This window comes from Onychomys torridus, chromosome 5 (genome assembly GCF_903995425.1).
Source record: "Onychomys torridus chromosome 5, mOncTor1.1, whole genome shotgun sequence".
NCBI lineage: Eukaryota > Metazoa > Chordata > Mammalia > Rodentia > Cricetidae > Onychomys > Onychomys torridus.
Window position 1 is genome coordinate 54,696,925 of NC_050447.1, and position 27,814 is coordinate 54,724,738.

Genomic DNA, 27,814 nt, shown 5'->3' on the forward strand with positions numbered 1-27,814 from the left:
AATAAAGACAGAAGAGCCAACAGCTACGAAGACAGACTGCATCAGGGGTGCATATACTGTCTGCAAAGTCCATGCTTCAGGACAACTACACTTCAAAGCACTGGTTAGAAGGAATTCTTAAAATCTACACCTTTACTAGTCTTACTAACCAGAAATTTAATGAGTCTTAGTGTACTACTAAGAATTGGAGAATTTTAAATGTTTTCTGAATACTGCATTTGTGTACACATGATAGTAGAGACTGAACTGAAAGACACACAGTGCTTAGTAGGTACTCTACCTACGAGCCACACCTCTCCCCAAAGAATAACTTTAACTAAAAAGCTTGACAACTGTATTGTTCACGGAAAACACAAGGACTTCCTTCATAACCACCAGTGGAAACAACTGAGTTTAATTTTTCTCAAGATCCAACTATCACAGGCTAGATGCATATAATTTCATATGTAACAATAAATATTGCAAAATTAATGAAGTTACTGTTAAAAGACAAGTAAGTGGTCGATCTTAAAAACTGACTTCTCAATCATGGATAAGACTGAAATGCAGTCTCTTCAAATAAACTCCACAAAATTATGCAAGTTAAAAAATCTCAAGTCATTGACTACAACCTATATCCAAGACCTCTGCGTTGTCTTTCGTTGCCTGGACTCAGGAGCAGTGGGCAGGTGCACTCTCTCTTATCACACTTGCTGGTGTTTTCAGCTACAGTTTCAAAAATACAAACAAGTCTCTGAGACTTCTGAAGAAGTAATAACGTAGCTGCTGATAATAAGGTCTTTTAAGACTCAGTGATGCTTCTTTAAGCAATTCCATCTCTGAAATCCTTGCCTACTGAAGGAGGGTGTGATGACTAGGAAGACCACAAAGAAGAGTGCAGGGATTGAAAATGGAGAAAGCAGGCAGCCTGGTGATGAAATGATGAAGTCAAGAAGCGAAAACCATTACCTGTGTGAGGTTTTCCTATCATCTCATTTCAGTCTTACACTCTATTAATCTCAATGTATTAAACTTAACTGTTTAGGCCTATCTTTCATACACTAAAGATGTCTGTGAAGTGCCGAAAACATGAAGCAGGGTGGTAGGGTGTCATTAAGTGAGGTATTTACATGCTAAAAACTTGGTATTTTTAATGTTAATGTGATTTCAGTTAGAATACTAGTAAGTCTGTAATTCGTTATGTAAGTTTTTAAATAGAAAAGTATTTTAGAATTGGTTGTAATAATCACTAGCTGAAACTCAAGTTACCTCACATTCCATCCGCAGTAATGCACCAAGTAAAGGACCTCTCCACCTTCGACATCAGAATCTTTTATACTAGCTTCATACATTTTTTGATTTTTCCCTCGTCCATACCGCACTTGGACTTTCATGCCTGGTGGATAGCACTCAAACTCCTCTTCTTCATTGTTGTTGTCATCATCTTCCTCCTCATCCTCTTCATCCTCTTCTTCCTCCTCCTCCTCTTCTATTTCTTCATCATCTTCATCTTCATCTTTATTGGTTTCATCTCTTGAAAGGTTTAAAAAATTGCAGAGTTAATAAAAGTTACTTCATATGCGTTTCAGTTCCAAACCACATATACTGATAAAAATCGTGGCTGTGATTGTTCCAGAACAGCAGGTTCCATGTGTATAAAATGCTCTGAGTTTCAATTTAGCACTAAAAACTAAAACCTGTATGAGAGGACAAGTGTCAGAAAGATCTATTTAGAGGAAAATGAAGAAGCAAAAATAAGTCCATTAAAAGAAAATTTCCTGTACTGCAATCCCAGTCCTTGGGAGGATGAGGTAGGAGGCTCAATGTGAGTTCAGAGGCCAGTCCAGGCTACATAGTATGACCCTGCTCAAATGACAGTCAGAGAGACACAGAGAGAGAGAGAGAGAGATTAAGTTTGAATGATTGATTTCCACCCGTAAAAGAACATAAGTTGTATTGAATGGCAGGAAACTAGTATGCCTAACTAACTGTTCTCTCATGCTTTATTATGGAAGTGCTTTACAACTCAGCTGATACAAACACACACACACACACACACACACACACACACACACACACACACACACACACACACCCCAACACTCAACTGCCATTTTCTGATTAAAACTTACTCTAAAACAAATATTTCCAACCTAAGAATGATTAAAACAAACATATTTACTAACAAATGGCAACTCTTAGTAATGTTAAGATATGCTCCAACCAGATCCTCAAATGTTGAAGTAAATGAAATATAATTTTAATTTTCACAGGAATTTTCTACTATAGTCACATGAATATAACATCTATCTATGCAAATATCACAATTTCTGCTCTTTACCAGACATTAACTGATCTTTCCTACCATAGATTCTTTCATCCTGAAAGTTTCTAAAAAGTAGGCAAATTGAGAGGCCAACTCTAAATACTGAAAACTAAAACACAAACTATCCCAGACTTAAGAGCACTAAGCTATTTTCATCATCTCATTACCACATAATTTCTAAAATGGGCATTTATATTCCTGTTTTTTTCCTTTTTCCTTTTTTTCAATTGGAATCTTGAGACAGTCTTATTATGTAGGCATGCACAGCCTTGAACTTGTGACCCTCCTGCCACAGGCTCTAGAGTTCACCGCCATGCCAGCTTCACATTCTGCTTCTATTATCCATAAATCTGTACTGAAAAAATTGGATAAAATCTCCAGGTTCGAATCTTTCCAATCACTAGTTTTACATAAATTAAGTTTCAATATGAATTCAGTGTTATATTTAAACAGTTTGTTTACTTTGCAATGTGAGTGAACTATCAACAAGTCTCTTTCAGAAAGGATCTATCACTTCATAGCTAGAAATGTGTAATCATATGAAAATAGATACAGAAAAGCCCCAGCAGTACTAATTTCAGTTTTAGATTCTTTCATAAAATCTTTTAAGTGATAATGTGTCTCAGCTATATAATTATATGGGTAGTGAGAACACCTACAGATACATGGAATGATGAGGGAGTTCACAAAGGTACTAGATCCATCAACTTTGTCTGAGTGGAGGCTCAAGCCTATAATCCCTCAGGAGGCTGAGCCGGGAGGATATCTAGATCAAAGACAACGTAGCAAGACCCTGTTCTCAGAAACTCAAAACAAAGAAATAAGTAAAGACTTAGGTATAGTCAAGTCAGTCAGTATTTAGAAGCCTAGGCCTAAATGACAACAACTTTAGTCTGAAATGAAAAACATGAACTGTCATTCAGCAAACATTAGCATTTCTATCATGAAGAAGTATTTTAATTAGCCAAGATAACTACAAAACCAGAGATGGCATTATAACTATCAAGAATACCTTAAATGAATGTGCTATTTACATAATACACTGAAACCACTAGGAGAGGAATACTACTCCTTCATGTTTTAAGATTACATCCTGGACATCTAAGAGAAAGGGAGTGATGAGTACATAGTGAAGCATAGTACAAAGGAAAGAAAGATCCAAAATCAGTTAGTGAAAATACCCAACTCATACATCAAATAATACACCAAGCCCATTGGGTACATGCCAATATTATCAGACATAAAGACAGTCCTGTCAATGGTTGAAGAAACAGAACATGGAAATTGTGAGACAGACCAACCAAAAATTTAAAAGTTTTGCACTTATATACAATCTCAGACACAAACTAAATTTTATTAAACCACACACTGGGTTCAAAGAAGCAAACAGCATAAATACTGGCAATTAGCCAAAGAAAACTGCTTTGTTTGTTCAAAGACATCGCTGGTAAATTCAAAGAGTGAATGATGAACTTGATGGCAGGCACATAGAATGCCCAGAAAGGCATTTCCTGAAAATACCAATTATAACCAACATACTCATTAAAAACTAAGCCGATATACATATTACATAAAGCACACACACATCTGTATTTATCTTTTTAAAAATCATTGTGCTAATGCATGTTTTGTGTGAGTACAAATGTACCAGGCCATAGGGCAAGTATGGAGGTCAGAGGGCAGTTTGGGGGAGTTGGTCCTCTTCTTCCACTGTGAGTTCGGGGCTCCAATTTAGGCAGTCAGACTTGCAAGGCAGACATTTTACCCACTAAGCAATCCTGACAGTCCTGAAGTTACTTGTCTTCTGAAGAACAATAATGTTTGGGAAACAAACTACATCAAAATAAACTTTTTACCTGAATCAACAGAGAAATGCAGGATTTCCCTAATCCAATATTCTACTCACATTGTAAGAAGGAAAAGAAGCCACAGTATTAAAAAATATGTACTGAAGAGCAAGTACTAAGCCGAGCAGCTTAGTACTTAGTATTAACCTTTTAAATCTCCTAACCCATACTACAGAGTTAGGATAGAGGAAAATTCTTGGTGGTGACCAAGCAGGGAAAACTTAAATACCAAAAACAAACCAAAATACACCTCATATCCCAATATGTTTAATTTTTTTATATTTGTAAATATTCTTTTAGCACTTAATAATAACACTAAGAAATCAATTATGATGTCTGCCTTCATCTGTAGTTTTGCTTTTCCCTGTTTTAGTTACTCATATCATTGTCAGTTAAAAAAATATTGAACAGAAAAAATTCCAGAAACTAACCATTCATTTTTAATAGTGTGACATGAGTAGTATGATAAAACCCTGCACCATCCTGCTCCACTCTGCCAGGAACTACTCAGCTCTATGCTAGAGTACCTGCACTTTGTATGCAACCCACCCATTACCCATTTGCAACCATGCTGGTGCAGCAGTGCTGAAAAGGAGGCAGCAAGGCGGGAGAATGGAAGGGCAGATGAAGAGAAGGGCAGAGGAACTTGAGTGGTACAACAGGGCATATAAGAAAACACATAGCCAGTCATGATGGCACTGCACATACAAGAAGTGGCCCTAAGACTACCTAGTGATGTCACAGCCAGTTTAATATGTGTGCTACACTCAACAATGATATTGCCTAGCAACAGTTTCTAAGAACATACCTGTGGTTAAGCAACACGACTGCACTTTTAATAATCATTTCCTTCATGTGTTTAAATAATATCAAATGTAGGTGTTCACAAAAGGAAAGCTTTGGTCTGTGGTATGAATAGCCATGTATTAGTTGATAAAAGGGATACATTCTTAGAAATGTGTTGCCGTACAAATATAAAGTGCACTTATATAAACCTAGAAAGGCCAGCTTTCTACATGCCTAGGCTATACAGTAATCGTCATGAACAAAATTGGCTTTATCATCAATATGTAGACCACAACTGTACTCATGAATATTCACAGTACATAGAGAACTCATACAACCGAAAGTTAAAGAGTCAAAACTTTATAATAGAATTTGACTAAAGAACCAACTTGGACAATTAGTGAGAACAGAAAAGAGTTACTAACAAGTATCTGCGAACAGTAAAACACTCCAGAGACAATGTTGCTCCCAGAATTTTAGCTGACAGCTGCATATGAATTTTTTCTTGAGTTGGAAGTTTCTGGTAGGAACACTTCTAATATTCTCAACACTATGAAGCCATACAACACACACTCTACTACATTCATCTGAACCTTGCACTGTCCTGTTCCATCTTGCCAGGAGTATAACAAACGATACCTTTGTATTGTTTTCTTCTTTATTTCAGAAAGCTAAAGTGATCAACATGTTTCCGTAAAAACCCCAATCTTTACTAAGTTTCTTAACTGGAATAATCTTCAACAACAGAACTGTAAGGTATACTTTAAATATGTCCATATATACAGAGAAATATAACAAAATATAAAAAACACTCCTTACTATATTTACCTGGTCACATTTAGTTTATTTTTTTCTTCCCTATTTGTATGTTATAACTAAATTTTCAAAATACTAAAATGAAAAAAAGTTGTTTGTATTTATTTAAAAACGTTCCTAGCACTATGGATGCTTATGATTTTCTAAAATCTCAGAGATACAATCAAAGATTACCTACAAAGCTAAGAATCCGACTGCAGAGCATTTAAGTCAACATTCTCAAGTAGCCAAGTAAGTAAGTACTACTCACCACACATGGCCAAAATGACTCACACACTCTCTGCTTAAGATAAGATGCACATATACCCTAGGAGCCCCACCGCCAGTATATCATCTTCATGACCCTTATTACCCCAGTCAGACCTTAATGCAGTAAAGAGCAGGTTCCCTCAAAATAATTATTTATAAATTTCCATGATGAGAGCAAGAATAGATCAAAAAATGTGATCTTTTCAATAATTCACATTAATGGGGTCTCTGAAGGAATCAATTTTTCTTAACAAATGCAAATAACTCTTCAGTACTTCATCAATCAAACCAATTTAGTTTCAAATATTCACAAGAGCAAATGATAAGACTGTAGCCAGCCAAAATGCATCATAACCAAATCAAGTATCTTACCCAGATCGTGCTTGCTCTTCTTCAGCATCTACCTCTGTGCCAAGGGACTCCTCTGCCCTAGCTCTGTCACTGTCTTTGTCTTCTGAGTTTTCCTTTTCTTCTAGTTTTCTAATGTTGGCTTCTTTTTCTTGATCCGACTGTGCAGATATAGATTCTAATAAACTCTTTTTACTTCCCTAGAGAAAGACCAGAAGAACTAAACCAACAACAGTAAAAACTTAGACCTAAATCCATGACTCTAGTTGTCAGCAACAAGAGGTGCCAACCAAAATGACAAGCTATTACTACTGATAAACAGCATGCTCTGTAACAAACTCCTACATTTTAAAGGACACATTACATGAAAAGAGCTACAACTCAATTTGAAGAGTTACTATAAAAACTACTCTTTTAAAGTAACATTGGAGGGCTGGGGATATAGCTCAATAGAAGAGTTTAGGACTCGGGGTTTAATCCCCAGCATATTAAAAACTAACAAATACCCTTAACAAAAAATATAATGAAGTATAATACTTCCTAATAGTAAATTAACTTGGGGAACTTTAAAAAGGCTGTAGAAAATGTATCAAGACAACAAGTGAAAATGAACAGTGTCAGGTTACCAGAGAGGGCTGGATGTTTTCTTTTCTCTCACTCTCATCCTCAGCTGGTGTCTCCTCTTTTGGGACCACGTTCTTATTATCTTCCACATTTACTTCTTTGATCTCTGTCTCACTTTCTTCCTTAACTTTTATCTCTTTATTTTCACAATCCTTACATGGCTTGTTAAGAACTTTCTCTGGCAATGCCATCTGAAAGTCAATATTAGCTGACCTGCAGTACTCCTCAAAGCCATATAAGTACCTGGAAACATGCAGAGAGGATACATTTGGTAAGAAACATTCTAATATACTACTGAACAGTGTGGGGAATTGCTTTGGTTTCACCTTTTGAGGTGGCCTGAAGCTGGAGACGATGCATAAGTCTCCTGGGGTCACAGGTATGCATTTTCATGCCTGAGTTACAGAGTTGTTATTTAATATGCATTTTGTTTTAGGTTATAATCACTTCAGTGTGTTCCAATTATTTATCCCCTTTTATTGAGAAAAGGTCTAATTATGCAACCCCAAAATTCTTGACCCTCCTATTTTAGTCTTCCAAATTCTGAGATTATAGACGTGGGCCACTATGCCTAGATTGTCTCTCCCCACTTTAAAAAAATAAAAGAAAACCCACACAAATAAAACATTTTATCAAATAAAGCAAATCGGTTTCTTAAAATTACAGGTAAATGAAGGGGCTAGAAACAATCACTCTGAGTGAGGTAACCCAGACCCAGAAAAATAATCACACGTTTTCTCTTGTCTGGGAATGTTACTGTTGAATCTTCAGAATATATGTATTTCATTAGGAATACCCACAAAGGTCAGGGAATTACTAAGGGGTCACAGGGAGGGACTTTTAAGGGAGGGAGTAGAATACACTTGTATAAAAGGTTGGTGGGGGGGGGGAATCTGGAGAGATGGCTCAGAGGATTAAGAGCACTGACTGTTCTTCCAGAGGTCCTGAGTTCAATTCCCAGCAACTACATGGTGGCTTACAACCATCTGCAATGAGATCTGGTGCCCTCTTCTGTACACATAATAAATAAATCTTAAAAAAATTAAAATACTTTAAAAAAAAAGGTTAAAAGGGAATAATGGAACATGAGGGTTAAATTGGAGTGAAGGAGTGGGGAGTATGTTAGGAAAGGGGGATGGATAAATAACACTGAAGACCTTTTGAGAAAAACATCACCCTATAATGGCAACAATGCCCTAGATACCAGAGGATAACAAATAAAAAGTCCAATGAAGGTATGAGTTACTTCCTTTGGAGTTATTGGCCTGACGGTCTATAGACAACCCCCTCCCCTGCCCCAAAACATTACAGGCTATTGCATTGCTCTTGGTTACTGTCCAGAACTGGATAGTAAGATCCTATTGCTGAAGATGCTACATGCTTGAGTAATAGGACATGATGAAATCAAGCTATTACAAACCTGGATGCTTCATCCCTACATGCTCACTTTCATAGTGCTGGAAGATGCTATGCAAACTAGTGGAAGAGAAAAGTAATCTTCAATCATACCCAGCCAGCTATTTTTAATCCTTCAAGCTACAATAATGACTGGCCTGGAAAGGCATGTCCACTAGGGCAACAGGGGCACAAACATTATGGGAGTAAGCAACTACTTTCTGATGAGATTTCAGCCCAACTTTATAGAATGAAACCCACACCTATCGGGCTAGGAACCTGTGGCTTCAACAAGTCACAAGCACTAGGGGAGAGCCTACTACTACTGTCGCAGCTAAATAGACATAGTATTAAACCAACTCCTAATGATTTATCATAGATCACCTGAGAAACTCCTACTTGCAGTTGACAATAACCACAACTAGCTAACAGCTAACATACAGAGAATAAGAGACTGCCAATTGGTCTTTCATAAAGAGAGAGGGAAAAAGTGTGTCTGTGTGTGTGTGTGTGTGTGTGTGTGTGTGTGTCTGTATCTGTATATGTATATACATACACATATACGTATAGAAACGCACGCGCATGTGTGTGTGTGTGTGTGTGTATTTAGCACAACCCCCAGCCAAAGAAGCAGAGATCATGTGTGTGTGTGTGTGTGTGTGTGTGTGTGTGTGTGTGTGTGTGTGTGTTTAGCAGAGATCATTTTGGAAGAAGGGATGGAGGTGGTAGATGACTACAAAGAAACAGTGTCTTTTGGACACAGCAGGGCAGCTACACACATGAACTCACAGTAGCTGTGACAGAATGTACAAACTCATGCAAGCAAAATCCAGACCAAATCGCAGTAAGGAAAGAAGAGTTGGACACCTAATTCCACCCAAGCTGTGGATCTATGGGCAAGTGTTAGCTGCTGGGAGAGGGAGAGACAATTTTCTCTAAGAGTGTAGGCCTTGGTAAGTTAACTGCTCTCTATGTAGAAGACCACACATCCAAGAATATTTGGGCAGCACAAATTGATCTTGAAGGGAAAAAAATGTGGCAGGGGTGAGGGTGTGGGGATGGGGTGTTAAGAGAGGGAAGAGAAGGAAAGGGAGAGAAAGACAAAGTTGAACGTATGGAGAGGGGAAGGTGAATTGGGGAAGATTGGGGGTGAATATGGTCAAAACCTACATGAAGCTTTCAAAGAACTTAAAAAATAATACCTGTGGTGTGAGTGAAAAGTTATAATCTAAATAAAAGTAACAACAGTAGCTATCAGAAGGATTAGTGGAATCTATTAAAATTATTAATGGTAAAAATCTATTGTTGAGTATTTCTAATATGCAAGGTATCAGAAACTTTAGTAAACTTCATAAAATCAGCAGAGTACTCCTAAGAGGTAAATTGTAGTAACCCTTTTTATATAAGTAAACTAAAATGCAGGTAAACTATATAGGGTCAAAGATCACCAACAACTAATAATGGGATCTCTTTGGCTTTGGGACATTTTTAATTTCTATGCAGTACTTTTCAAATGATCCTGGCATTCAATAGTTTCTTTACAGATTCTTATATATCTAATATCTAGAAATATTTCCATAGTAAAAATTTCCATTTTTTTTCTAAATTAGCTTAAGTTAAATGATATATCCCATGCTGTTTTCTAGGTAAGATATTGAAGATAATCACATTGAGTACACTGGCTTACTTTTTATAAGCACATTTAACATTGTATCCTGCAGCTGAATTTAAGACAGGGATCCCAAGGTCTTGGTAGACTTGCTTCCAAACAGCTCCACTTTCAATCTAATGGACAAAGAATAAAAAAATTTTCAAAGATGGGAAGGTAGTAACACATTTTACATATATAGCAAATATGATATGCTTAACATTTCTTGGTTCTAGGCTAAAAAGCATGAAAAATACCATATGATAAACTTTAAATGTGGTTTACAAATAAAAAGCTTTATTACTCTAACAAATGTCAGATAGTTCTAAGTATCAAAAATCTGGGCGATTATAGACTTTTAAATAAATTCAGTTATGGTAAATGTCAAAGTATATGTTTTTCAAATCAATACTTCTAACAAAAAGAAAAAATTGAAGTATATTCTTCCCAGAAAACTCACAAGCTAGTAAATCAAAACTATTCTATGAGCTTAGGAAGGCATTTTAATCTATACCATATTCTGAGTTGGAGGAATCATGCATCCTAACTTTAAAACCCCATCTCAGATCTAGCCGGGCGATGGTGGCACACGCCTGTAATCCCAGCATTCGGGAAGCAGAGCCAGGCTGACCTCTGTGAGTTCGAGGCCAGCCTGGGTTACCAAGTGAGTTCTAGGAAAGGCGTAAAGCTACAGAGAGAAACCCTGTCTCAAAAAACCAAAAATAAATAAAAATAAAAAAAATAAAAAATCCCATCTCAGATCAACTCAACACAGTTTTAGTGAAAGGGAGGGAGGAACTTGGTGTGGTGGCACACACCTTTAATCCCTACACTGGGGAAACAGAAGCAAGGGGATCTTGGAGTTCCAGGCTAGTGAGGGCTACATACTAAGATCCTATTTTTAAAAAGAAAAGGGCAAAAAAAAGTGTTTCCACTCCTGTGGCTGGGCCTTGATTCTTGACTCAGACAGGACTTCATCAAAATCTGACACACTCAACAGGGAATCAGACTTGTCACTGAAAAAAATCATCTTTATCCTGTGTTTCTAAACTGTACCTTTCATCCTAGTTCCCTTACATTCTTATTAACAAACAATAATTTTAGAGATGACAGATAGGTAAGGAAGCACACTATATGAAAACCACACTCAACCATATAATTTATAGTGAGATTATAGTACTTACGTTATCAAATCCTCCAAGTTTGTGTACAAGTCTGAATAACTTAAAAAGATTCAAATTCCGATACCCAAGCACAGGTCGCTTGTTAATAGGTGTACCTATTAAAACATAAACTATATTAGCACCATGCTACAGATTTTTATCTAAAAATCTCAAAAGATTCACATAATATCAATGTTTACCATATACATAAGCCACAGGACCAAACAAAACAAAACAAAACAAAACAAAAAAAACCTGCAAAACTCCCACAACTTTCTTATCTAAACCCGTGTCACCATTTTCTTAAAAGTTTTTGCACACCAGATTTTTAGTCTTGTTTCTTTCTAGCATCTTCCCTCTGGTGGTATAGAGGATGAGTATCAAGTGAGGCTTAACGAACTACAAACCTTTCAAACACTAGGGACGAAGCTGAGAACTAAAGAAGTACTGAGATGCACACTGGGCAGCTGCCCATCAGGTATTTCATGAGGCTTTCTTTGTGCTTTACTTATTAACACTCTGAACAAAAGTTTAGCTTTACGTGAGTAAAGCTAAACTTTGTTTCCTTCAACAGAGGAACTCTCAAGGAGACACTAAGGAAAACTACCAAGATGTCCAAAATTAGTAGAGGAAATAAGAAAACAGAGCCAGGCTGACACATCCTTCCCCAAACCCAAGTGGGTGAGTGGATTAGCATATTATTATCATTCTTCTCTAATTAGGCTTTAATCATTTTTTGCACTGTTTCTTGTATATCACACAAAACTAGAAGGAAGACCACACTTCTTAGGCTAAGTCTCCATGCATACAAACAAACAATAGAGGAATCAAAAATATTTAACATTAAAGAAGAATTAAAAAATACCCATACCATAACAGCCATTAACCATTCGTGAACACAAAACAAAACAAAAAACCCCTCAAGGTCTAGACTGGCATGGTAAATTTTAAAAGGTTAGCATATATCTTCTACTCTGCTTTAGTGTATGTGTACCTGCATGTGTGAAACCAGGGAATGACCAAGTTTTGAACATGCTAGGCAAATATTCTACCAATGAACTATGAACTTGGCCTACTTTTTACATTTTTGAGATTTTTATTTTATATGAATGATGCCTTGCATGCATGTATGTCTGTGTACCATGTATGCCTAATGGCCTCAGGGAGCTGGAGCTACAGACAGTTGTTAGCTACCATGTGGGGTACAAGTCCTCTGGAAAAAGTCAGTACTGTTGTCCACTGAGCCATCTCTCCAGCCCACCTTCTTACTTTGCATATGGTTCATGTTTCTGTACATGTACATGTATGCGGAGGCCAGCATTTTTGTTTTTTCAGTGCCTCTCCCTGATTTCACCTATTTGGCTAAACTGGTAGGCATGTCTCTGCCTTCTCAGCATTTGTAAATACTGGTGGCAGTTATTAAACTCATAGACTCATACTTACAGGGCAAGTACTTTACCAACTAAACCATCCCTCAGCTTTACTTCTACTTTTGAGACAGGTCTTGCAAAGCTGCCTAGGCTGGCTTGAATCCTCTTTGGCTCAGCCTCCTGAGTAGCTGAAATAACAGGTTTATACCACCAGGCCCCATTTTAGTCTTTGTCCCCTTTGGAGAGTGTGGTTTAAGAAGGGTTTCATGTAGCCCAGGTTAGCTTCAAATCTGCTAAATAGCTGAGGATAATCTTGAACTTCTAAATCCTGCTTCCACTGGGAGAGTGATAGGACTAATTATAAGCATTTGTCACAACACTCGGTGTGTGTGGCTTCATGCATGCCAGACCACCAGCCCTGTTCTTTCCATTTCTTTTGCAAAATTCAGAAAGCCGCCACATTCAGCTGGAGACTGTTACAGTTGTGTTCGCCCCAGACTTCTCTTTTTTCCCGTGTGAGAGGGAGCTTTTCAATACCGGACCTCACTACTTACTCCAGCCTAGCCTCAAGCTCACAATCTTCCTGTACTAAGCTCCCTAGTACTGGGATTAAAGACAAGAACCATCACATCCAGCCTACACTTCTTTCTCTATTTCTGGATCTCTACTTGGTTAAATTCTCTTGGTCTGTGAGGCTGGGTCTTAGGAATCACTCAATGCCCAAACAAGTATGATCTTTTGTTTTCTACCTTACACAGTTAAGAATGATGCGCTCATCCCCATCTTCCATGAGTTTACACAGCAAGAGTAACACACTCATCTATCCTCCATGAACTTACACAGTAAGAGTGCCACACTCACCTCTATCTTCCATGAACTTATAAAGCTGCTGAAGAAAGTTCTCCCTTTCCTCTGGAAATGGTTCTATTTCTTCCTAATTTTAACCACAGAAGAAAAAATATTGTTTTCCTCAATTCAGAATTTTATTAATGCAAGCAATGTCTTACCAACAGCAAAAACTAATACTCATTTAAATATTTCAAAGGCAGTTTACAAAATATTTTTTACTATTAAGTTGTTCAAAACCAAGTCTAGACATTTTGCACTATAGAGAAGAACACATCCTAAAAGGTATCTCAACAGAATTCCAACTGTTAATTTTTTTATAAGAAAAGACTCTAATAAAACTGTTGAACTCTGTACTGTTGTCAGAGATCTAGTCTTTAAATCAGGGTCACAGGCTCAAGAACACCTACTCTCACTTGTATTAAAATTGGGCTAGAGTTGAACATCAAAGTTGATTCCATTATTGTTCCTCAAGGAACTCGGTAAACACAGGTCCCATTTGCTCTAAGTATCCTTCATTACAGGCAGCCCCACTGGATAGTACTTCAAGCTTATATGATCAGTGAAGTGGGGAACAAACTTGATCTACAATACCTGAAGATTCAGACTTAGGGAAATCTTCAAGTAATAAAATAGTTCCCCGAATTATCAATTACAAGGGAGGGACTAGCTTCTTGCTGCTGTGGCCAAGGGCTGTGGCAGTAGGGAGCTGGTCCTGAAGCAACCTGCAAGGAGCAGGGTAGTAGGTAAGATTGAGGAACTCACCAATTCATTGACTTTCATCCATTCAACAAACAAAAAGCACCTGTAAGTGTGGGCACTATGCTAGGTGCTGAACAAATGAAAGAAAAAGCTATGGAGCCTGCTGTGACAGAACATGGTCAGGAGTAACTGCAGCAAAAATGACTCAGCATATATAAGCAAGCTATGCAGTTACTCTAATTGGAAGCAAAGTTCTAATAGTCATAGGAAACCCAACTAGTACACTAAACAAAGCTAAACATATTTCTAACTTGGAAAAATCACATTTCCACTGCCATTGTTCTAGTGAATTTTCCCCTTTGTTTTGAGGAGAATTTTTTGGAGCAAAATACAGTAAATTTAAAAAAAAGAACAAAACATTAATATCAATAAACTATTCGGTTGGTACTTAGACAAAAAAAAAATGACAACTATTAACTTGCTTATGATAAACCATATTTCTTCATTTAAACAGCCCACATGCCAGGTTTTGGTAAGGCAGTCAAATTATAAATATAAAGAAAAAAAAAAAAGAAATTATCCTAAATGTTACTGTGGTAAAATATTTGACTTAAGCCACATCAACTTTGTTTCTATTCCATAACCATCTAAGTTTGTATTAACTGAAAACGTTTGCCTAGTGATCAGATTTGCTTTTATAATACTTCTAAAACACAAATCTAAGCAATAAAATGTTTGAGAACTGATATTTATTGACCATCTTTATAGGTTATGCACTATGGTAAATGCTGAGAATATGAGAATACTAATAACATAGGGAACCTCTCTTTCAGGAGCTTACAAATATTAGTAAGACAGAAAAACAGGCAATAAACTTAAAGAAAAGTGATGAGGAGAGAGAGCGAGATACATGTAAGCACATATAAATATACATCGGAAAAAGGACACAAAAAAGTTGTACACATGGAGGGATGAAGTTTCCTAATCGGAGGGATGTTGTGGTTCTGGAGTTTTGTTAACTGACCAGAAGTTTGCTGGGCAATCCCCATCACTACTACCACACACACACATGCAGGATGAGGAATGGACAGGGAAGAAGCATTAGTGCAACTATGTGAAAAATGAGAAGCAGTAAGGTAGGTAAAATATGCTGCTACAGCTCAGAGTTCACAGGGAAAGGGCACAAAGACAAACATGAGAAAGGGGCAGAGGCTAGACCATCATGGAAGCTTTACAGTTGGAGCTTTACACTTATACTTAAAAAACAACACCTATTCAGATATTCTAAACACAGAATTGGTTGTTTTAACTTTTAACTGTTTATAAAATACTGGAGGTAGAAGCCAGGGCCTCCAGCATGCCAGGCAAGCAGCCAGACAATACCTCAACCACAGTTCTCATTTTAACATTTAAAATAATGGCAGACCTACGCCAGACTGAAACAGAAAAGTTTCTATGCTATCCTTTGTCACAGCACTCTAAAACATAACTTCCAAAAAACTCCTATTTCATTTATTCTTTACTTCACTTAAATGATAAAATCCCCAAACTGAAAACACTATATATTCACAGTAATTACTGTGATTTTCAAAATAAAAAACAGAATTCACTTCATGGTCAAAACACTAGGTGTTATTATCTGCACATCACTTACTTGGTAATTTCTTGTGTTAGAATACCTGTCACTTGCAGACCTGAAGTCACAATAAAATCTAAAACATTAACTCCATGACCCAAATTAATGCAAAAGGAAATCCATGTGCATGAAATTAAAATGCTTTGCATCCCGTGAATGTAAAAGATGTTAACCTTCACTTTTTTTCATTAATGCTGGTTGGACATTATATTCTGGACACTTTTCCTAGTGAGTTGATAATGGTAAAGATGTACACCTATCATAAGGTGGTAACTATCAACATGACAGTGCAAACCATCTAAGGACTAGGTACTATTTTAGTAATCTTATAAAGTAAAAGCATCTGCAAAATCACCTAAGATGAGAGTATCAAACTACTCTGAACCTCCCAAGCCTACATTTCTGTTTTCAGGTAAGAAGCAAACAACTTGATAAGACAAAATTTTATGAAGAAAAGATTCCTAACAGTAAAACATTACTTAACATTTTAAAAGGCATCAACTGTTTTTACTTACCTCTTCTTCACTGCTATTATCTTCTTTCTCTTTTTCATCATCTTCCTCCTCCTCCTCTTCCTCAGCTTCACTACTAGAGCTATCTTCTTTCAACTCAGTCTTCCAGTTAGCAGGAATAGTTCTACTTTTGTGAAACTCAAGTGCCTGATCAAAGGCTAGAAACAGATCATAACATTAGCAAACTGACTACAACAACTGATTATCTAAAAATATTAAATATGACAACTGGGGGAGATATTCAGAGGTTAAGAGCACTGACTATTCTTCCAGAGGTCCTGAGTTCAGTTCCCAGCACCCACATGGTGGCTCACAACCATCTGTAATGAGATCTGGCGCCCTCTTCTGGCCTGTAGACATACATGCAGGCAGGACATTGTATACATAATAAATAAAATAAATTTTAAATATGACAACTGAACTGTCTAAAACTATTACACATGATATAAGCTGTGGTATGAGCACTGACATTTGTTAAGTGTGTGCTAGGTTCCTAGCTCTATACTAAATCTGTTCTATGAAGCCACTCACTCAATCCTTTTAATCATACACACAAGAGACCCACTTTATAGCTAGTGCAGCCCATCGCTACCCCTGGAAGGGTTCTTAGATAAAAACAAAAGCAAGAGGAAACAAGCAATTTTCTTCTTTGAAACAGAAATTAAGCTTATGTACTAACAACAAATTTCAAATAGATGAGTCGATGTTTTATTCAGCAATTACTAAACAGTACCATATCAAGAACAAAAAAAAAACAAACTAGAAATGTTCTTTGCAACTCTAACTGAACCAAACTTGAAATTTTGTTAATAATAAGTTTAAACTAAAATTAGCTAGAAACAATCAATCTTTTATACTATGTGGCATTAATTATAAAATCATAATTTGTTATGATTTTAAGGCAGTCTACTGACTGTTAACAGGTAAAGCAAAGTGAAAACAGTAATTTACAATGGGAAAAAAAGAAATAACAAAAGCAATTACAGCATTATATCCTCTCTGTCAGATATAACTATTAGAGTCTTTTGCCTAGGAATAAGCAGAGTTAACAAATCAAAATTACCCAGATTCTTATTTTGTCATCCCTGTAAACTGATAGTGAGTTTACTAAGGAAAATTCAAATTACTGAAATAGCTAATAATATGATTTTTAATTGTTGTTCCAGATTATTATCTTAATTAGAACTTCTACCAAAGAAAGATGTATAACAGGATACATGAGTTTTCAAAATGTAAATCTACTGAAAAATGTTAGTAAGAAAAAGAAAACTTAAGAAAGTCAAGAAAATTAATTTATGCCAGGTGGTGGTGGCACATGCCTTTAATGTCAGCACTTGGAAGGTGGAGGCAGGGAGATCTCTGTGAGTTCAAGCCCAGCCTGGTGTAAAGAGTGAGTTTCAGAGCAGTTACACAGTTTTTTCTGTCCAAAAAAAGAAAAGAAATACGGGTTTTAAACTAATCATAACCTCTCCAAGCCCGTCCCCTTACCTTGTTTTAATACAGCATCAGGCTTCAGTGCAGTGTCACTAGTAATTTCATGGACGTCTTTTCTTGGAACTGAAGTACTGCATTATTCAATTATAAAGATGAGAAAATGAGAGAGTAAGACCACAGTCATCAAATCATAGACAAGTACCAAAAAAATGAGTAATAAAAACAACTATAAGTCCCAAATCACACACTGTCTATGGAAGAATCCCGCCTTAAGATTTGTTTCATTTATACCTAGGTTCAAATTCCAGAACCAGAAAAGAGGGAAATGGTATCAAATAGTCCTCTGTCTAGAAACAAATGCTGAACCTCTACAGCAATGTAATAATGAAAACAAGCATTTGGATGATAGAACACATAAATCAAATGAGGAAGAAATCAACAGTAAAACTTGCCATTATCTTGAGATAATAATAAAATTAGTTTAAGGTAGGAGGAAAATATGCCTGTTAATAAGATAAATTTCTCTAGTTTTTCTTTGTTCTGGGGGTGTTCTCAACAATGTTTCAAGAACTATTTTAGGATTACAAACTAACTTCTAAAATGAAATTAGGCCTCTTATGGAATGCCTCAAGCCTAAAGAGAGATATGCAAAAGACTTGAGACAGGTTAAATAATAAATACCATTTACTATTCTCTAATTTAAGTAAACTAAAATTTAGCTCCTGGTTTGTACTAATCATCCCCCCCACCACCACCAAAAACAATTAAAAAAAAAAACCTCTAATTGTGAGAATACAATTTTCAATGCTCCATCTCTTTAAAACCTTGTTTGGTGGCTAGAAAGATGGTTCAGGGGTCAAGAGCTCCGTCTGTTCTTCAAAAAGACCAGAATTTGATCCCTAGCACCCATAAGGAAGCTCACTAATGTCTGCAACTCCAGATCCAGGGGATCTGACACCCTCTTCTAGTCTCCAAGGACACCAGAAACACTAAAGTGTACACAGAAACACTAAAGTGTACATGCAGGCAAAACATGCATACACATAACATTAAATTTTTAAAAATTAAATCTTTTATTTTAAAAATTTCAGGCATACAAAAGTGGGTAACAATTGTGCAATTAAGTCTCATACACACCACAGCAGTCAGAAACTCAGTCACTGTTTCATTTACATCTCTATATGTCTCCCTCCCACCTCCACACATTATATAATTCATTTTTCATTATGAATCTTTAAAATACTTTAATGAAAGTGGATTAAATATTTAAACACAATTACCTTTTCTAGTTTTAACCAGGTGTAACTAGCAATTAAAACTGTACATATTTAAAGCATACAATGTGATAATTTAACACACACATACTATAAGAAATGACTGTCACAATTCAATTAACACATCTATTACCTTACACAGTTACCTTTTAAGGGAATGGAGTGGGGAGTGAAAAATATCAAGTACATAAGATGTGTCAAGAACTACAACTGCCACATTATTATACAGAAGACTCGGAAGCATGAAGCTGAAAACTTATGCCCTTTAACTACCATCTCCCCATCCCCCTAGTCCCCTAATGTAATTTATTTAATATCAAACAAGTACTCAAATTTGGTGTTGAAATGTCTTTGATTATCTCAATTTTGTTAAAGTTGTTTTCATAGATTATTTTCAAATTTACTTTTCAGAACTTGAAAACCTAAACACTAAACCTCAAGAAGTGGTGACCTAAAGGTACTGACACCTAGTAAGTAAAACTCAGGAGAAAATTATTTGGCTTCAGCTGTGTGATAGCACGAACTTATAGTCCTGGTTATTAGGAGGCTGAAAAGGCATGATACTGAGCCCAGGAGAGTGAGAAGAGGCTGGGGAAGAGGAGGAAGGGAGAGAGAAAAGGAAACACAGTTTCTATATCTGTTTAATTCTTCTAAGTAAAACTGAAAATTCAGAACTCTTCTAAAAAAAAAAAAAAAAACCTTCTTCAAGAAAGACTGCTTTCTTTCCACGTGGAATGCATTTTTTAAAAAATACATTAAAATCCTGAGACCACTGTAGAAGTCATACATTAGCCAATCCATTAGCGGTTCTCAACCTTCCTAATGCTGCAACCTTTAATATAGTTTCCCAGCCATAAAATCGTTTTCATTGCTACTTCATAACTGTAATTTTACTACTGTTATGAATCATAATGTAAATATCCATACTTTCTAATGGTCTTAGGCAACCCCTATGAAAGGGTCATTCGACTCACAAAGGGGACATGACCCATAGATTGAGAGCCCCTGCAATAGATCTTAGTTACAAATAAAGAATAGTAAATCACCAAGAGCAAACCCTAGGACCACTGACATGGCCCAGCAGGTAGAGATACGTGGTGTCAAGCCTAAGAGCCTGAATTGAGTCCCCATATCCCACATGGTAGAAGGGAAAACAACTCCGACAAGCTGTCTTCTAACCTCTACATGTCCACCATGACACTAATGCACCCCCACCACAAGTAAATAAACAACACTGAAGAAATACAGCATATTAGTAGCTTGTTAGATCCATTAAACATCAAATCTGCCTAAAAGAACCATCAAGTTATACATGACTAAGGTACTGCTACATCTATGGTAGCAGACCCAATGAGTAAAGAAAGACACCCTAAGACTTCCAGAGAGTGTGAAAGCCATTCTCTTGAAATATAAAGGCATAAGGTCAAAAGAAGTAACTAAACTCATCATTTAACACCCTAATTTGGAAAACCTGGCTTATATGGGATAGATTTTAAAAATGAAACAATACTTACAATTTGCCATCTTTGAAAGATCGAACAAGAATATTGTCTTTTTTCACAGCAATCTCATCACTACAGTCAGGACAAACAACCTTTAAAAGAACGTATAGAACTATCATAAGTGAAAGTATACTAACAGTTATTTACACACCTGCTATCTAAATGTTTCTAAAGGTATAGGGCAGCACTATGTGGCTGAAGAAAGGCCAGGGCCAGAACCCAGAGTCTCATACACCATATGCTAAGCCTTCAATAAAAACTAAAAGCTTATAGAATGATCTAACACAAATGTATGTTGTAAAAGATTTGCTTTATAGTTGGGCATGGGGACACACGCCTTTAATCCTAGCACCAGGAAGTAGAGGCAGGCAGGTCTCTAGAGGTCCCATGAATGCTAGGCCAGGGTATTCCATGAGTTCAATCCTGAGAACCCAAGTGGTATTAGGAGAGAACTAACCAATAAGCTGTCTTCTGACCTCCACATGCACATTGAATGTAGGGCCATGGCATATGCCCCATGAATAAGTGCAATTTCAAAATTAAAATAAATAAACAGTAAATTATTGGGCCAATGAGATGGCTCAGTGAGTAGATTCCTGCTGTCAAGACTGACAATCTGGGTTAGATCACTAAGGAATAGCACTATAGGAGAGAACTAATTTCCACAGATTGTCCTCTGACTTCCATAGGCATGTGCTAGCACTCACACACACCAAAGATAAATAAATAAAAATGTTTTTAAAAAATGTCATGCTAGGAAGAAAAAAGCCCACATAAGTGTAAGAGCTGGACGCTATAGCTACTGTAGTTACCTAGGTAGGTAATGGCTTGTATGTCAAGTAATAGCAACAGAAAATTAAAGGGACAAAAAGCACCACAAGCTGAAAGGTGAGACAGACACAGGAAAAACTTGGTTTTGTCTTTTGCAAATGGCATGTAAAAGGAAAGCTACTGAAGGGGCCAAGAGGAAGGAGAAAATAAAGAGTCTGGGGCGCAAGCTTCAAGATGACTAACTGGCAAATATACAAGTCTGGTACTCAGCCAAGTTAATAAAATTTAGGGATCAAAATCTTATTAAGCCAAATGTTATGTAATCAAAACACTTCAGGAGGCAGAGGCAGGAATATCAGGAGTTCAAGGCTGCCCTCAACTACTCATCAAGTTTTAGGCCAGCCTGTCTCAATACAACATCAAAAAACAAACAAAAAGTATTCTGAAACTTGCAGCCCAAGAACCTCAGCTCCCTATGAGCTACAGATTTTGTAAATGCACATACAGCTGTTCATTACATTATTCCCTAGTACCAACACAAGCTATAAAGAGAAGAAGAGATAACCCTAAAGAGAACAGTCATATTTTATAAACTTGAATCACAACACTATAATTAGTTCGGAGAACTTAATGAAGACTGAAAAGGAGGACCATGAAACCGCCAAACTTGAGATTTCCTTACTTTAAAAAAAGGGAATATATACCACTTATTTCCTAGTTTCAATTAAGATTAAATGAGGTTACTTATCTTGTTTGAAACAGGGGTCCAAATAAGGGTTTATAAAAAGACACTTTCACTGGGCACTGTGGCTCAGCCTAGTGATTCCAGCACATGGAAGGATAAGGCAAGATCTGCCTAATTACATAGAAAAATATTATCAAGAAGTAACAAAAGACATGCTGGAGAGATGTCTCAGTTAAGAATACTTCATGCTCTTCCAGCAGACCCAAGTTTCATTCCTAGTACCCATGTCAGGTGGCTCACAACCACTTGTATCTAGTGTCTTCTAAACTCATAGGCACCCTCATATACATGGTATACACTCACACAGAAACACAGATACATAAAATTATTTAAATTTAACTTTAAAAAACTTTCAAAAATTCTTGGGCTGGGAGATGAGTTAGATAGTAAAGTATTTGTCATGCAAGCAATAGGACATGAATTAGAATCCCTAGCAATTACATAAAGCCAGGAATGGGTAGGTGGTAGTGGCACACGCTTTTAATTCCAGTACTTGGGAGGCAGAGACAGGCAGATCTCTGTGAGACAGAGGCCAATCTGGTCTACAGAGAGTTCCAGGACAGCCAAGGCTACACAGAGAAACCCTGTCTTTGAAAACCAAAAATAAAATAAAGCCAGGAGTGGCAGCCTGACCCTAAGGCCTCAGTATGGGACGGCGAAAGGAGTCCTTAATTTCGCTAATCAAAGTCACAGGGTTTGTGTGCATATGTGGCTAAGTTGTTTCATAGAAGTACATTTTTATTTGCACATGTGAACAGTGTCTTTATCAAAACGTCCCCCTTCTCTAGCATTCCTCTTTCAAACTTTTTTCTTATTAAACAGTCTTGGAGTAACAGGAGCACTGCAGGAGTGTGTAGATCAGAGGAAAGCTTGCACGAGTCAGTTCTCCCCTTCTACTCACAGTTTCGGGTCTTGAACTCAGGTCATTAGGGCTGGTGGTAAGCTAAACCTTTACCAGCTGAGCAGTGGCTGACCCAGCAATAAGAATAAGAGTGTCAATTCACAAAAAGTCTGCCCCTCTTTTGCATTTTAGACTTCATAGTGGACTTAGAAGTTCCAAAAGTTTACATCATGATTTTTCTACCCAAAACACCCAGTTTCTTCATTATAAAAACCACCTCTCTTAGACATCACCAAGACTTGTTTGTACCAAAATAATCTGGGAGATAATCTTTATTGATTTAATGATTCTAGACACTCGCTCCTATTTTGTACCTAAAAAACCCACTGGTTAGAAAAACCAGCCCTGAGTTTCTCTGATAAACTCAGCTAGTTAAAAAACTAAATGTTCCTAGCCAGGCATGGGTGGTACACACCTGTAACACCGGCTCTTGTGAGGCAACGATGGGAGGATCAAGAATTTAAAGTCAACCTAATTACAAAGATAATTGGAGGCCAAACTGCACTATATGAAACCTTGTCTTTAAAAGGGAGGGGGAAGTGAATGGCTCAACAGTAACATGGCTTATTGGTCAAGAGCATGTGCTGCTCCTGCACAGGACCCAGGTTCAATTTCCAACACCCACTTGGCAGATCACAGTTGTTTATAATTTCGACTTCAAGGGATCCAGCACCTTCTTCTGGCCTCCACAGGTACATATGCATACATAAAAGCAAATATTCATAAACATAAAATAAAACTGTATGTATCTTATGTATATAAGTGCTCTATCTGAATACAGAGCTAGTATGCTAGAAGAGGGCATCAGATTCAACTGTAGATGGTTGTGAACTACTCTGTGGAGCTGGGAATTAAACAATACCCACGGAAGAGAAGCCAGTGCTCTTAACTGTAGAGCCATCTCCCAGGCACCCCCAAATAAGTATTTTAAAAAAACAAGAATTTAGCTGGGCGGTGGTAGTGCACGCCTTTAATCCCAGCACTCAGGAGGCAGAGGCAGGCGGATCTCTGTGAGTTCCAGGCCAGCCTGGTCTACAGAGTGAGTGCCAGGACAGTCGAGGATACACTTCCAGGACAGTCGAGGATACACTTCCAGGACAGTCGAGGCTACACAGAGAAACCCTGTCTCAAAAACCCAAAAAAATAAAAAAAATAAATAGTCTTTCACACTCAAATACTTACCAGTGCAGGAAACCACAGTGCTTTCTTTTTATCCAAACTAACATAATCTACACAAACAACTTTGCCTAGTAGCTCATCAGTTTGTTTCCTATCATCCTCATCGTCGTCACTGGAGGAGGAGGAAGATTCCTCCTCTGGTCTAAAAAGAAGGAAAAAAAAATAAGACATTCTTATTTACCTTCAGGAAGATAAATAAACCAATAATTAGTAGGCTATTTCAGAATTTTCCCACTTTCCCCAAAAGCTGAAAATTAACTCTTTTCCATTTTAAATCATTCTCTAAATCTCCAAATAGTAACAGCAAGCATAAACATTTGAATTTACTATTTTGAAAAATAAGAGGGAAAGAAGGCATAGGCATAGTAGTGCACGCCTATAATTCCAACCAACAGTCAGGAGAAGTAAGCAGGGGGATCTGAAGTTTGAGGCTAGCCTGAGTTACATAGCAAGACATGTCGCAAAAGATAAAATAAAGATTAAGGAGAAAAACCAGACCAGCACAGCCAGTCCCCACATCTTCAAAAAACTGAAGGCCCACACTACATAGCCCAGTCCTATAATACAAGACAGGAGATCCCAGGGTCAAACTGTAAACATTCAAGGAGATAGTCTTCTGGCATTCCTAATACTAAAAAAATTATTAAAGGCAAGGGTTGGAGAGATGGCTGCTCAGGGGTTAAGAACACTGGCTAAAACTAGTGGAAACACATGAACTAAGAACCAATAGCTGAGGAGCCCCCAACTGGATCAGGCCCTCTGGATATGCGAGACAGTTGAATAGCTTGAACTGTTTGGGAGGCACCCAGGCAGTGGGGACCAGGACCTGTCCTTAGTGCATGAGCTGGCTGTCTGGAACCTGGGGCCTATGCAGGGACACTTTGCTCAGCCTGGGTGAAGGGAGGAGGGGACTGGACCTGCCTTGACTGAATCTACCAGGCTGAGCTGAATCCCCAGGGGAGTCCTTGCCCTAGAAGAGATGGGAATTGGGGGGGGGGGGGCGGCTGGGAATTGGGGGGAATGGGAGGAGGGAGGACAGAGGAATCCGTGGCTGATATGTAAAATTAAATTAAATTATAAAAGAAAAAAGAAAAAAAAGAACACTTCGAGAGGAACAGGTTAGATTCTTAACACTCATGGGGTAGCTCACAAGCCTCTTAAGTCCAGTTCCATGGAATTGATGCCCATTTCTGGCCTCTGTGGGCAATGCATATATATGGTGCACAGACATGACTCAGGCAAAACACTCATACACAGAAAATAAAATCTAAAACAAAAAGGCAGGTTTTCTTTTTAACTGGAAGTTACTTGGAGGGGGCAAAGAGACAATCTAGTTAAGAGACCACCACAGCAATCCTTAACAGCAAATGAACTGAGGAGTTCAGCATGGTTCTTTTGGGTTGCTGTAAAATACCTCACAGGAACTCAGAATACTGCACTGGGCTACTAAATGAGGAAGACGTCAACTATCAAAAAGAAGAATCTCAAATCAGGCACTATACTTCCTTGACATTAGAAAAAAGCTGCACATAATTCGATAAAAAGGAGAAAAAGACAAAGAAAATAGATACTTTATACTGAGTATCAGTGACAAGAAAGACAAGAAAATCCACAATTAATACGCCCCGCCCGCCGTGTAAGATTTCTAACAACTAACAGCTCAAATGCAATTCTAGTTTCAACAAGCCATTATTATTTCAGACAAGTCAGGACCAATTTCATACTTCATGTGTTGTAGACTTTGAAAAGATTAATTTTAGGAGAAAAAAATAGTATCTTTTGGAATCAGACAGAGGCAAAGTAGCAACTCCTACACAATTTTGTGAACATACTTAAAATTCTAAGTAATAAGATTTTAAAAAGCATTGTTTATAATATGTAAACCAAAGTCACAGACATTAATTTTCCAGATAATTGTTAGCACTGTTACAGGGTAAAACTTATACTAATAAATAACCTCTGTTAGGGGGGAAAAAAAAATCACTGGAAATTTCATTAGGCTTTATTCCTGATTGGAAGTGACAGCAGAAGATTGTCTTCCTACTCTACCAGTTAAACAGACTTTTAACAGGTTACTAAAAAGAAAAACAGTAGCCAGGCGGTGGAGCATGCCTTTAATCCCAGCACTTGGGAGGCAGAGCCAGGCGGATCTCTATGAGCTCAAGGCCAGCCTGGTCTGTACAGAGTGAGATCCAGGAGAGGCACCAAAACTATACAAAGAAACCCTATCTTGAAAAAAAAAAAAAAAAAAAAGAAAAAGAAAAAAGAAAAACAGTAACAAAGCTGGGGGAGAAAAGCACACGAAAACAAGTCTATAATTCTCATTATAGATGGTTTGTGAGCCACCACGTGGTTTCTGGGAATTGAACTCAGGACCTCCAGAAGAGAAGCCAGTGCTCTTAACCACTGAACCATCTCTCCAGTCCCCACAAGTCTATAATTCTAAGCATTGTATTTTGTGGTGATATTTTATTTATGCTGTAACAAATAAAGCTTGCATGGAGATCAGAGTGTGGAGCTAGCCACTAGAGATCAGGCAGTGGTGGCACACACTTTTAATATCCCAGTACTTGGGGATCTCTTGCCTTTAAGTCCAGCACTTGGGAGGAGGAAACAGAAAATGATATGGCTGGGTGGAGACAGGAGCTTGGCTTTTCAGTCTGAGGATTCCTAAAGGTAAGAAGTCTTTCTAGTGGCTGGCTGTTCTGCTAACTTTCACCCTGATATCTGACTCTGAGTTTTTGTTATTAAGACCAACTAGAATCCGCGCTACATATTTTCTTGGGCAGAATAAAACACAACCTTTGTCCAGAACAGGAACACAGTAAGGGTAAAGTGCAGTTCATTTACACAGTAAGAAAAATAACTTACTTTAAATAATTAACAAGGTAAAATTGGTCTTAAAAAATTCTTGAACTTAACTAGGCTTAACTAACGGCAGGCTGTAAATTACAAGGTGTCAAAAACAATCAATTTCAGAATAAATGGGGCAGATTAACCAGTATGTGGACTTGTAGTTGCTGAAAGAAAAACAAAGGTAGTTTTACAATATTGGGACAATGAAGTCCTGGGAAACCTAGGAAAATATAACCTTACATTTGTACAAAAAGAAACTGCTTATTTTGGTTGTAACAAGGTCTCATTATATATCTCAGGTTGGTTGCAAATTTGTCATCTACCTGCTTCAGCCTCCCAAGAGCTAGGATTATAGGGGAATGCCACACCAGGCCTGGCTAAACATACATTTGAAGTGACCATTGTTAGAATCATAATGAAGATATTTTTCAAAGGAGTTAAGTGAAAAAAGGAAATGAAGGTCACTAGAATGCCCTTATGAGAGATAAGAAACAGGAGGACAGACTGAAGAAATGTGGTAAAGAAAGGGTATTTCAAGCTATGATATTTACTTACAATGCACCAACAAGAACATTGTCAGAACCCTCAGCACTGAGAGCAATCAACCACAGTAGTGAGAGGTGAGCAACAGTCAGGAAAACCGGGAACAAACAGCTGGGCTTCATCTCCAAACCCAGCTTTCAAACAGCAATGTGTCTAACACAATTCCAAATCCCATCTCACACTGCATGATGAGACTCTCAACAGAATAACTGATTTAACATGTTCGCTAGTTACTAAGAAGCAGCACCTACATAACTTCATTCTCATGTTCAATGTAGAACTGTTTTTTCTTTAACGTTAAAGACTTTCTAGTATGTCTTTTAGTCATTTTAATAGATTATATCTATGTGATATTCCATATT

At 37.4% G+C, this 27,814-nt stretch overlaps 1 protein-coding gene across 4 annotated transcripts in view; it reads right to left on the reverse strand.

Annotated features, from left to right (window-relative positions):
- Arid4b (AT-rich interaction domain 4B) overlaps nt 1–27,814 on the reverse strand; it is a 122,879-nt gene that overhangs the window by 30,308 nt on the left and 64,757 nt on the right. For 2 of the 4 annotated variants that reach the window (XM_036187141.1, XM_036187140.1), the window contains exons 8-17: nt 24,057–24,195; nt 20,470–20,549; nt 17,736–17,812; nt 16,251–16,405; nt 13,413–13,485; nt 11,203–11,297; nt 10,058–10,155; nt 6,978–7,218; nt 6,376–6,551; nt 1,249–1,512 (exon numbers count right to left, since the gene is read on the reverse strand). In XM_036187141.1, coding sequence (XP_036043034.1) covers nt 1,249–1,512; nt 6,376–6,551; nt 6,978–7,218; nt 10,058–10,155; nt 11,203–11,297; nt 13,413–13,485; nt 16,251–16,405; nt 17,736–17,812; nt 20,470–20,549; nt 24,057–24,195 — 1,398 coding nt within the window. The remainder of the gene's footprint in view (nt 1–1,248; nt 1,513–6,375; nt 6,552–6,977; nt 7,219–10,057; nt 10,156–11,202; nt 11,298–13,412; nt 13,486–16,250; nt 16,406–17,735; nt 17,813–20,469; nt 20,550–24,056; nt 24,196–27,814) is intronic. The other 2 variants (XM_036187142.1, XM_036187143.1) reach the window with 1 other exon arrangement.